Source organism: Scyliorhinus canicula, chromosome 28 (genome assembly GCF_902713615.1).
Source record: "Scyliorhinus canicula chromosome 28, sScyCan1.1, whole genome shotgun sequence".
NCBI classification, from domain to species: Eukaryota; Metazoa; Chordata; class Chondrichthyes; order Carcharhiniformes; family Scyliorhinidae; genus Scyliorhinus; species Scyliorhinus canicula.
This window is the reverse complement of record NC_052173.1, coordinates 525,803-538,607: the sequence shown is the minus strand read 5'-3', so window position 1 is coordinate 538,607 and position 12,805 is coordinate 525,803. Positions and strand designations below refer to the sequence as shown.

The window sequence follows — 12,805 nt, the reverse complement described above, 5'->3', positions numbered from 1 at the left end:
GTTGTACACGAGGACCAGGCAGGGTTTGTGAAGGGAAGGCAGCTGAACACGAATGTGCGGAGGTTGTTGAATGTCATCATGATGCCGGCAATTGAGGGGGAGGCTGAGATGGTGGTGGCGCTAGATGCGGAGAAGGCCTTCGATAGAGTGGAGTGGGGGTACTTATGGGAGGTGTTGGGGAGGTTTGGATTTGGTGAAGGGTTATTAGATGGGTGAGGCTGCTATATGAGGCCCCGATGGCGTGTGTGGCCACGAATGGGAGGAGGTCCGGAGTACTTCCGGCTTTACCGAGGCACCAGGCAGGGTTGCCCCCTGTCCCCCTTGTTGTTTGCATTGGCAATCGAACCGTTGGCGATGGCGTTGAGGGATTCGGGGAGGTGGAGGGGTTTGGTGCGGGATGGAGAGGAGCATAGGGTGTCGTTGTATGCCGATTACCTGCTACTGTATGTGGCGGACCCGATGGGAGGGATGCCGGGGGTGATGGAGCTGCTAGCTGAGTTTGGGACCTTTCAGGCTATAAACTAAATCTAGGCAAGAGTGAGGTGGTTGTGGTGCACCCTGGGGACCAGGAGGAGGGAATTGGTCAGCTCCCGCCTACCAATTACGAGGGCAGGGGAAAGTTTTAGGTACCTGGGGGTTCAGGTGGCCAGGGACTGGGGGACTCTTCACCAGCATAATTTCACCAGGCTTGTGGATCAGATGGAGGAGGAGTTCAAGAGGTGTGACCGGCTAGTCGTTGGGCGGGGATGGTGCAGTCCGTCAAAATGACGTGCTTCCGAGGTTCTTGTTCATCTTTCAGTGCCTGCCCATCTTCATTCCAGGGCCTCTTTAGGAGGGTGACTAGCAGTATTTGAGCTTGTGTGGGCACACGGACTCCGAGAGTGAAAAGAGTTTTTCCTGGAACGAGGGAGGGGTAGAGGCGGCTGGCGCTGCCCAAACTTTTGGGGGTGCTGTTGGGCGGCCGGTGTGTCGGTGGTGCTGTGGTGATGATGGAGGAGGAGGAGGGGGGGGGGGGGGGGGGGGGCGGAGCGTGGAAATGAATGGAGATGGCGTCTAGTAGAGGTACGAGCTTGGGCGCCTTGGTGGAGGCGCCGTTGCGGCTCTCTCCCTAAGAGGTATACCACGGGCCCGGTGGTGGCGGCGACCCTGGGGGCGTTGGGGACGGCATGTGGGGGGGGGGGGGGGGTCGCGCGGCGGGGGGGGCTCGATGGAGGCTCCGCTGGGTGGAGATCATCGGTTCATCCCGGGGAGCACGGGGGCATTTGGGGGATGGCATAGGGTGGGCATCGGTGGGTTGGGGGACCTGTTTGTTGGCGGGAGGTTTGCGGGCCTGGGGGGAACTGGAAGATTATTTGGGCTCCCCAAGGGATATTGTTCAGATACTTGCAGGTAGAGGCGTTTGCTGGGAGAACGGGTTGGGGGATTTCCTTTGCTGCCCTCGCGGGGGGCGATGGGCGGAGTGCTTTCGGGGGTGTGGGTCGGAGAGGGGAGGGTGTCTGACATTTATACGCTGATGCGGGGGGTGGGGGAATCGTCGGTGGGAGGGGGAGCTGGGGAAGCGGATGGGGGATAGGACTTGGGCGGATGCCTTGGGGGGGGGGGGGGGGGCAAACTCTTCTCTTCCTGTGCAGGGCTTGGCCTCGTCCAGTTTGGGGTGCTGCATGGGCTCATGTGTCTGTGACTCGGATGGGGGGTTCTTTGGGGTGGGGACGGGTGCGCGGGTGTTCGGGGAGTCCGGCGGATCGTGCCCGTGTGTTCTGGGTGTGCCTGGTGTGGGGGGGTTCTGGGGTGGGGGGGGGGATGGTGTCGGGTGTGGTTGGATCCGGGGTTGGGCCGGGTGGGGACTTGCGATTTTTGGAGTTCGGGAGGGGCCGGTGTTTTGGCCTTTGCGTCCCTGGTGGCCCGGCAGAGGACCTTGCTGGAGGAGGTAGACGTTCTGAGGAAGGATGTATTAGCAATTTTGAAAAACTTGAGGGTCGACAAGTCCCCTGGGCCAGATGGGATATATCCAAGGATTCTTTGGGAGGCAAGGGATGAGATTGCAGAGCCTTTGGCTTTGATCTTTGGGTCCTCACTGTCACGGGGGTAGTGCCAGAGGACTGGACAGTGGCGAATGTCGTTCCTCTGTTCAAGAAAGGGAATAGGAATGACCCTGGTAATTATAGGCCGGTAGTCTTACTTCGGTGGTTGGTAAGTAATGGAAAAGGTCCTGAAGGATAGGATTTATGACCATTTGGAAAGATGCAGCTTAATCCAGGATAGTCAACACGGATTTGTGAAAGGTAAGTCTTGCCTCACAAATTTGATGAATTCTTGAGGAGGTAACTAAGTGTGTAGATGAAGGTAGAGCAGCTGATGTCGTATACATGGATTTTAGCAAGGCGTTGATAAGCTTCCCCATGGTCGGCTGATGAAGAAAGTAAGGAGGTGTGCGATAGTGGGAAATTTGGCCAGTTGGATAACGAACTGGCTAACCAATAGAAGTCAGAGTGGTGGTGGATGGCAAATAGTCAGCCTGGAGCCCAGTTACCAGTGGCTTACCGCAGGGATCAGTTCTGGGTCCTCTGCTGTTTGTGATTTTCATTAATCACTGGATGATGGAGTTGAAGGGTGGGTCAGTAAATTTGCAGACTATACGAAGATTGGTGGAGTTGTGGATAGTGAGGAGGGCTGTTGTCGGTGCAAAGAGACATAGATAGGATGCTGAGCTAGGCTGAGAAGTGGCAGATGGAGTTTAACCCTGACAAGTGTGAGGTTGTCCATTTTGGAAGGACAAATATGAATGTGGAATACAGGGTTAACGGTAGGGTTCTTGGCAATGTGGAGGAGCAGAGAAATCTTGGGGTCTATGTTCATAGATCTTTGAAAGTTGCCACTCGAGTGGATAGAGCTGTGAAGAAGGCCTATGGTGTGCTAGCATTCATTAGCAGAGGGATTGAATTTCAGAGTCGTGAGGTGATGATGCAGCTGTATAAAACCTTGGTAAGGCCACATTTGGAGTAGTCCGTGTGCAGTTCTGGTCACCCCATTTTAGGAAGGATGTGGAAGCTTTGGAAAAGGTGCAAAGGAGATTTACCAGGATGCCTGGAATGGAGAGTAGGTCATACGAGGAAAGGTTGAGGGTGTTAGGCCTTTTCTCATTAGAACGAAGAAGGATGAGGGGTGACTTGATAGAGGTTTAAAGATGATCAGGGGAATAGATAGACAGTCAGAGATTTTTGAGACCGGGTTGAACAAACCATTACAAGGGGACATAAATTTAAGGTGAATGGTGGAAGATCTAGGGGGAGGTCAGAGGTAGGTTCTTTACCCAGAGAGTAGTGGGGGCATGGAATACACTGCCTGTGGAAGTAGTTGAGTCGGAAACATTAGGGACCTTCAAGCGGCCATTGGAGAGGTACATGGATTATGGAAGACTAATGGAGTGTAGATTAATTTGTTCTTAAGGGCAGCACGGTAGAATTGTGGATAGCACAATTGCTTCACAGATTCAGGGTCCCAGGTTCGATTCTGGCCTTGGGTCACTGTCTGCGGAGTCTGCACTCCTCCCTGTGTGTGCGTGGGTTTCCTCCGGGTGCTCCGGTTTCCTCCCACAGTCCAAAGATGTGCAGGTTAGGTGGATTGGCCATGACAAATTGCCCTTGGTGTCCAAAGTTGCCCTTCGTGTTGGGTGGAGTTACTGGGTTATGGGGATAGAGTGGAGGTGTAACCTGGGGTAGGGTGCTCTTTCCAAGAGCCGTGCAGACTCGATGGGCTGGGTGGCCTCCTACTGCACTGTAAATTCTTATGATAATCTATGATTAATCTAGGACAAAGGGTGGCACAACATCGTGGGCCGAAGGGCCTGTTCTGTGCTGTATTTTCTATGTTCTACGATTCATGGCGCTGAGGACCAGTCTTCGATCCTAGCCCCGGGTCACTGTCCATGTGGAGTTTTGCACATTCTCCCCGTGTCTGTGGGTCTCACCCCCCACAACCCAAAAATGTACAGGGGAGGTGGATTGGCCACACTAAATTGCCCCTTCATTTAAAAAAGAATTGTAGGTGATACGAAGTTGGGTCGGAGGGTGAGCTGTGAGGAGGATGTAAAAATGTTTCAGCAGGATTTGGAGATGGTGTGTGAGCAGGTGCAGTATAACGTGGATAAATGTTAGATTATCCGTTTCAGTAGCAAAACGAGGAAGGCAGATTATTATTTGCATGGGTTTAAATTGAGAGAGGCGAATGCTCAACGAGACCTTGGTGCCCTTGTGCATCAGTCACAAAGTAAATGCTTCACAGCTCCAGGGTCCCCGGTTTGATTCCCGGCTGGGTCACTGTCTGTGTGGAGTCTGCACGTCCTCCCGTGTGCGTGGGTTTCCTCCGGGTGCTCTGGTTTCCTCCCACAGTCCAAAGATGTGCGGGTTAGGTGGATTGGCCATGATAAATTGCCCTTAGTGTCCTAAAAAAAAATAATGTTAATGGGGGTTGTTGGGTTACTGGTATAGGGTGGATACGTGGGCTTGAGTAGGGTGATCATTGCTCGGCACAACATTGAGGGCTGAAGGGCCTGTTCTGTGCTGTACTGTTCTAATTCTAAGTGCGCAGGTACAACAGGCAGTAAAGAAGGCAAATGGCATGTTGACCTTTATAACGAGAGGATTTGATACAAGAATAGGAATACTTCATAGGACTTTATTGAGGCCACACCTGGAGTATTGTGTGCAGTTTTGGTGTCCTTATCTGGGAAACGATATTCTTGCTATGGGGGAGTGCAGGGGAGGTGGATTGGCCACACTAAATTGCCCCTTCATTTAAAACGAATTGTAGGTGCTACGAAGTTGGGTCGGAGGGTGAGCTGTGAGGAGGATGCAAAGATGTTTCAGCAGGATGATGAGCCAGGATTAGCAGTGAAGGTTTACCAGGCTGATTCCTGGGGTGGCGAGACTAAGTGGTTTAGGATTATATTGAATGAGAGGGAATCTCATAGAAATTTACAAAATTCTAACAGGATTAGACAGGGTAGATTCCGCAAGAATGATCCCGATTGTGTGTGTGTGTGTGTGTGGTGTGGGGGGGGGGGGGGGGGGAAGGAGTCCAGAACAAGGGGTCATAAGTTTGAGGATAAGACTGAGGTGAGGAGAAATTACTTCAACCAGAGAGTGGTGAATTTGTGGAATTTGCTACCATAAATTAGTTGAAGTGAAAATGTTGTCATTTCTAGAATTAACTAGATGTAGCTTTTGGGCTAATGGGGCAAGAATAAGGGGGGTGCGGGAGGCTGGATCAGTTTATTGAACTCCATGATGAGCCAGGATCATAATGAATGGCGGAGCAAGCTCAAAGGGCCGAATGGCCTGCTGCTTCTATTTTCTATACTAAAAGAAGGTGCAACACCAGACGAGCAGAAACATGCTGTATTATATATTCAAACTTTTTGCAAACAGCATGCCTCGTGTGGGTGACTGTTATTTATGTGTGTGGTACCTTTTCGTGAATGATCAATGCAGACGCCTCTCTTCACCATCATCCCCCCCCCCCCCCCCCCCCATGCCTATTTGAAATTTTGTTTCAATGCCAGTGACTAGATTATATTTTTGGTTGATTGAAGTATTGGGGACATATTAGCACTTTCTATTGTGGCTGATGTGACATTGCACCTTTCACTTGCAATCTGAATTTGAAATTATGCTCTTTCTTTACATGGTATCATCTTTGTGCTTTCCCAGGAGAGTATGTGGCGCAGTTTAAATTCACCGTGTTACTCATGCCCAATGGTCCAATGAGAATCACCAGTGGGACATTTGAAAATGAGCTCTACAAATCAGAATTGGATGTGAAGGACCCTGACCTAAAGGTAAGTCATATTTAAAAAAACTCCTTTAATGCCGACCCTCGTTTTCAATTCCTTTGTAATCAAACGCGGATTGCAAATAAAGTTTGGTTGTTTCTCCCCCCCCCCCCCCCCCCCCCCCCAGTTTTTGGTCTGGGCCGGGTAGTTCATTGTTCCTTAGTTTCATCAAACTCTTTGTTATTGAGTTTTAATACTATGGTTTTGTACCTTCTCTTGTTAATGTTGAAGCACACAACCTAACTTGGGTGCACTGTCTTGGTCTTTTAATTCAAAGAGATTTTAGGAGATTTTGTACGCTCTCGCAGTATGACCTGCCATCTTGCCATTCCCAATTAGAATTCCTGAATGTCCAAGCAAAATACTATGGATGCAAAAATTCTGAAAGCAAAATAGAAAATGCTTAAAGTACTCTGATGTGGAGATGCCGGCGTTGGACTGGGGTGAGCACAGTAAGAAGTCTTACAACACCAGGTTAAAGTCAAACAGGTTTGTTTCAAACACGAGCTTTCGGAGCACGGCTCCTTCACCTGAAGAAGGAGCCGTGCTCCGAAAGCTCGTGTTTGAAACAAACTGTTGGACTTTAACCTGGTGTTGTAAGACTTCTTAAAGTACTCTGGTCAGGGCAGCCTGGGGACAGAAACAAAAGTTAGATTTTCCGAAACGCTAATTCTTTTCACTGCCCTGACCTGTCGAGTATCTCCAGTGTTTTCTGTTTATTTTAGAGCACCCAATCTGGCAACACCCACATTTTGTGCAGTTTGTGGGAATTATGCCAAATATTATGTGTTAACAAAGTGTTAACTGGTCTATTAATGGCATTCCACAAATCTACTCATGACTAATTGGAGACTGATCAGGTTTGTCAATAATACCATACTCCAATTTCTAGTCACTGCAATATCTTAAGCAGAAATGTTACTTCTGTTTTTGGAAGACCATGATCAGCAAATCGCAGCCAACATAGCCACACTCCTAAACTGAAATATGTACCCACACTACATGGACTGTAGCAGCTCAAGAAGGCAGCTCGCTACTACCTTCTTGAGGGCAATGAAAATATTGGCCGAACCAGCAACACCCCCACACCCCATGACAGAATATTTTTTCAAAGCACACTTATTTTCAGGTTTGTTCTTTAAGCTATCTGTTTTGGAGTGTCTCTATACTATACCATAACGGGGCTGGTTTAGCACAGGGCTAAATCACTGGCTTTGAAAGCAGACCAAGGCAGGCCAGCAGCACGGTTCAATTCCCGTACCAGCCTCCCAAACAGGCGCCAGAATGTGCGACTAGGGGCTTTTCACAGTAACTTCATTTGAAGCCTACTTGTGACAATAAGTGATTTTCATATTTCATAAAGGTCAACTAATTTCCAAGCTAGACACTTTTAAAAAAAAAAACAAAAAAAAACGAACAAGTGTTTGATATCAAACCTAACTGTGTTTGCAAGTCAAATCTAGCGCTTCCATTGAATCTTGTGGGTGACTGCATACACATTAAACCATGAATCTCCCTCTTTAATATTCTAATAAATGTTTCTTAGCTGTTCTTGCGTATGACCACTGCTCTTAAAGAGCATAGAACATTACAGCGCAGTACAGGCCCTTCGGCCCTCGATGTTGCGCCGACCTGTGAAACCACTCTGAAGCCTATCTACACTATTCCCTTATCATCCATATGTTTATCTAATGACCATTTAAATGCCCTTAATGTTGGTAAGTCCACTACTGTTGCAGGCAGGGCATCCCACGCCCTTATTACTCTGAGTAAAGAACCTACCTCTGACATCTGTCCTATTCTATCTCCCCTCAATTAAAGCTATGCCCCTCGTGCTAGCCGTCACCATCCGAGGAGAAAGAAATCTCACTGTCCACCCTATCTAATCCTTTGACGTCTTGTATGCCTCAATTAAGTCACCTCTTAACCTTCTTCTCTCTAACGAAAACAGCTCATGTCCCTCAGCCTTTCCTCATAAGATCTTGCCTCTATACCAGGCAACATCCTGGTAAATCTTCTCTGCACCCTTTCCAAGCTTCCACATCCTTCTATAATGCGGCGACCAGAACTGCACGCATACTCCAAATGCGGGCGGCCGCACCAGAGTTTTGTACAGCTGCAACATGACCTCATGGCTCTGAAACTCAATCCCTTGCCAATAAAAGCTAACCACACCGTACGCCTTCTAACAACCCTATCAACTGGGTGGCAACTTTCAGGATCTATGTACATGGACACCAAGATCTCTCTGCTCATCCACACTACCAGACTCTTACCATTAGCCCAGTACTTTGTCCTCTGTTATTCCTTCCCAAATGAATCGCCTAACACTTTCTGCATTAAACTCCATTTGCCACCTCTCCGCCCAGCTCTGCAGCTTATCATGTCCCTCTGTAACCTGCAACATCCTTCTGCACTGTCCACAACGTTAGGGCACTCTCGCACGCCCTAACTGAACCTTCTTTACATAAGCCTCCTTCTTCCTTGACAAGTGATTCAACGACTGTAGTGTCATCTGCAATTTACTCACCCATCCTTCTACGCCCTCCTCCAGGTCATTATAAAAGTGACAAAACAGCAGTGGCCCCAAAACAGATCCTGTGGTACACCACTATTAACTGAACTCCAGGCTGAACATTTCCCATCAACACCACTCTATCTTCTTACAGTGAGCCAATTTCTGATCCAAACTGCTAAATCACCTTGAATCCCATGCCTCCATATTTTCTGCAATAGCCTACCGTGGGAACCTTATCAAACGCTTTACTGAAATCCATGTACACCAATCAACTGCTTTACCCTCGTCCATCTGTTTGGTCACCTTCTAAAGAACTCCATAAGGTTTGTGAGGCACGACCTACCCTTCACAACCGTGTGACTATCCTAATCAAATTATTCCTTCTAGATGATATAAATACTATCTCTTATAAACCTTTCCAAGACTTTGCCCACAACAGAAGTACGGCTCACTGGTCTATAGTTACCGGGGTTGTCTCTACTCCTCATTGAACAAGGGGACAACATTTGCTATCCCAGAGAATCCTAGGATAAATCCCATCCGGCCAGGGACTTATCTATTGTCACACTTTCCAGAATTGCTAACAACACCTCCTTATGACCTCGAGCCCTGCTGGTCGGTAGCCTGTATCTCCGTATTCTCGACAATATTGTCTTTTTCCTGCGTGAATACTGATGAAAAACTATTCATTTAGCACTTCCTATCTCCTCTGACTCCACGAACAACTTCCCACGACTGTCCTTGACTGGCCCTACTCTTACCCTAGTCATTCTTTATTCCTGAAATCCTATAGAAAGCTTTAGGGTTATCCTTGATCCTACCTGCCAAAGACTTCTCGCGTCCCCTCCTGGCTCCTCTTAGCTTCTCTTCTTTTTAGGTCCATCCTAGCTAACTTGTAACTCTCGAGCGTCCTAACTGAACCTTCTTTACATAAGTCTCCTTCTTCCTCTTGACAAGTGATTCCTACTTTAGTAAACCACGGTTCCCTCGCTCGACCACTTCCTCCCTGCCCTGTCCTGGTCATTACCCAGTACCAAATCCAATGTGGCCTCTCCTCTCATTAGCCTTTACATACTGTGTCAGGAAACCCTCCTGCACACATTGGACAAAAACGGATCCATCTAAAGTACTCGAACTATAGTGTTTCCAGTCAATATTTGGAAAGTTAAAGCCCCCATAACAATTACCCTGTCACTTTCGCTCCTATCCAGAATCATCTTTGCAATCCTTTCCTCTACATCTCTGGAACTTTTCAGAAGCCTTTAGAAAACTCCCAACAGGGTGACCTCTCCTTTCCTGTTTCTAACCTCAGCCCATACTACCTCAGTAGACGAGTTCTCATCAAACGTCCTTTCTGCCACAAAAACTGTCCTTGACTAACGATGCCACCCCTTCCCCTCTTTTACCACCTTCCCTGAGCTTACTGAAATAGCTAAACCCGGGCACCTGCAGCAACCATCCTGCCCCTGCTCTAGCCAGGATTCTTGATGAACAAAACAATTGTATAGTTTTCACATTTTTGCCTTTCTACCCATGTGGTGCACATTGAAGTTGTTTTCCTTTGTTGTCCTTTTTCAGGCCCTACTTCAAAGTTCTGTTAGCCGAAGGAACCAAAAGAGGAGGAAGAAGAAGAAGGTGGTAAGTAGTGTGTTTTCACAATGGAGTGAACTGGCCAGAAACTACTTGTCCAATCTTTCCCTTAAAATTCACTGACTGCAGCAAAGCTGTCATTGGATCCTGTTTTCTGTGTCTTCTACTTGATCCTCCCTTATGGGGGTTTTAAAGCTTGCAGATTAATATTTTTTGCTTAGTGGCATGATCGCATTAATCTGCTTATGAGGTCAGTGTAGTCTTGTCATATTGCACACCTTCGGGCAGGTGAAGCCTGCACACATATCCGAGTTCAGGCAGGCTTTATAATTTGTAATTGTTTTATAGTTGCGTGGAATATTAAGCAAATATTTGGTAAATGCTAACAACGTGACACCACCCATTATGTATAAAGCATATCACATCCCCATTGCAATCTCTCAAAGATGAAAATGGAAGTGTGATCTAGTTAGCCTCTAGGTGTGTAGTATTCCACTGGTGCAAATCTCTGAATGAACTGAAGAACTACAATCACGTTGTATGTTTTGCAAGGTATTTAAGAATGCAGTGTGACAGCACAAGGTACCTTTCATGCATCACTGAAAGCATAGAATTTACAGTGCAGAAGGGGGCCATTCGGCCCATTGAGTGCACTGGCCCTTGGAAAGAGCACCCCACCCAAACCTTTATGTTCTTGGTCACTAAGGGGCAATTTATCATGGCCAAGCCACCTAACCTGCAATCTTTGGACTGTGGGAGGAAACCGGAGCACCCGGAGGGAAACCCCACGCAGACACGGGGAGGATGTGCAGACTCCGCACAGACAGTGACCCAAGCCGGAGATTGAACCTTGGGACCCTGGAGCTGTTGAAGCAACTATGCTACCCACTGTTGTCCCCCTGATTCTATTAATTATTTCCATGGTAGGGAAACACGGCCATTGTCATCTGCTCTCTGACCCCCAGAGTATACTGGAAAGTTTCAGACCAATTAGCCCAGTAACAAATGTAACAAACATTCAAATGAGCCACAGCCACTTTTTGGAATATGTTTTTATTGAGGTGGTGCTATTAGCAAGTTAGTTTATTGAATTTGGGATTTTCTCTTGTAGTCAGCAAAGTAACTGATTGTTGTTGATACTCCTCATTCCTGATCAAGGATGTGGAGCTGAAGAGTCTGGCTTCTCAAAAGGTTTGGCGCATGGTGATTAATGGAATGTGTTGGTCAAAGCAGTATTTTAATACACCTGTGTTTTTCCGTCTCCAGGCTTCCCAATCTGCACTCAGTGCCACCACTGGCACCACCAATGAGGAGATGAAGCTGGAGATTGACCTCTTGTAACCTGTAACCCCCAGAACTGACCTGACCTTTGACATAGTTGTCTGTACCTGACAGCGGCCCCATCCCCCAAGCGCTGTTTAGTGTGCAGCTCGTGGGACCTTTTCACCAGCTCCTATATTCTTACACTGAGGGAGGACCACAGGACTCGCATTTATGACTGCAAGACTACTTCCAAAAAATAAAAACAAAAAAAAAAACTTTGTGCTATTTGTATGGTTTTATATTTTCTATCCAAATGAGCATACTGACGTGAAAGTAATTGGTACTGAAGATTGAAAGGTATCTGTAAAATTTATATTCTTGCCGGTCGAACTCAAACACCCAAGCTTCATTTGTTTGCATTTGCAGGTAGGTTGCCTCGAGTGTTGGTACAGTCACCCAACTGTCAGCTGATAATGTTCATTGAGACAGCATTATAGCCACTTGGGGCTGATTGATCAGACCTGGAGATGGTTGGGGGGTGTGGGGTCCTGAACGCATTTTAAACTGTATAGATTATTAGAAGTTAGTTTCCACCATTTTTGTATCTGTTTATGAAATGTTGCCAGTTTCCCCAAATATCTATTGTGGTTATAAAGGAAATAAAATGCTGTCAAATTTGGGTGGTCTTTTCTCCAGTAGAGTTTCAGTAGACTCAAAACAGCTCAGGATAAACTGAAACATACATTGCAAACTCTTATTAATTATCCCAGACTATTCCGAATGATTCGGCAATTGCCACGAGATTGGGCAACTTTTGAATTAAAAAAATCCTCTCGCCCCATGTGAAGATTGGGCCAAGTAACCATTGGCACCAGACCAGTTCAGACTCGCCGTCCATTTTCTCTGCATTCTGAACTGAGATTTTTTTTTTGGTTTTAGGGGAAAGGGTGAACTTCACTTTTGCTGATCTGATTTGCAGGATTGTAAGCGCACTTGTGGATGCAGGCTGAATTGATGAGATTTATATTGTGACAAAATTAATTGTGTGGTTATGCCTGATTTTGTTGGTGTCTTACAAAAGAATGGCGATCGTTCTGTTGACATTGAAAAAGCTGCTGCCCCAACCTTTTTACAAAAATGTATGCAGCTTGCATACGAAGCTGGTTAAGGACTCTTGTTGTGCTAGCTCTTGCCGTCAATGATTTGTGTTTGTGTGAGATAGGAGCTCAGTGTAATACATGATTTGTTTTGGGTCACTGTGGGGATTAAATAAATAACTGAATATTAATCCTGCACTTGGTTTGTCTTGTTTTATGTCCACTGTCACTTCCCCATCACTGCTGCAATGACTTCTGATCGTTTAAGCTGTTTTTGGATGGTTCTGATAATATGGTTCCTAACCATTGAAAGATGATGTTGCTCATTGTAATGCTTCCATGTGTGTTTGTACCCAAACCGGACAGTAACTACCTATTGGTGCACATGGCCATTGCAAGCAGCAAAGCTTCCTTGTTCATGTTTTTTAGCCAGATACAGGCCCTGGAGGTGCTGTTGGCAGCAAACTGGTAATATTAGTGTGGCACAGCTGGGTACTTTCTGCTTTA

At 47.0% G+C, this 12,805-nt stretch overlaps 1 protein-coding gene across 1 annotated transcript in view; it reads left to right on the top strand.

Moving 5' to 3' along the window:
• LOC119958130 (proliferation-associated protein 2G4-like) overlaps positions 1-12,496 on the top strand; it is a 48,848-nt gene extending 36,352 nt beyond the window's left edge. The window contains exons 11-13 of the mRNA XM_038786409.1: positions 5,709-5,836; positions 9,927-9,986; positions 11,205-12,496. Coding sequence (XP_038642337.1) covers positions 5,709-5,836; positions 9,927-9,986; positions 11,205-11,279 — 263 coding nt within the window. The 3' untranslated portion in view covers positions 11,280-12,496. The remainder of the gene's footprint in view (positions 1-5,708; positions 5,837-9,926; positions 9,987-11,204) is intronic.
• The last annotated feature ends 309 nt before the right edge of the window (positions 12,497-12,805 follow it).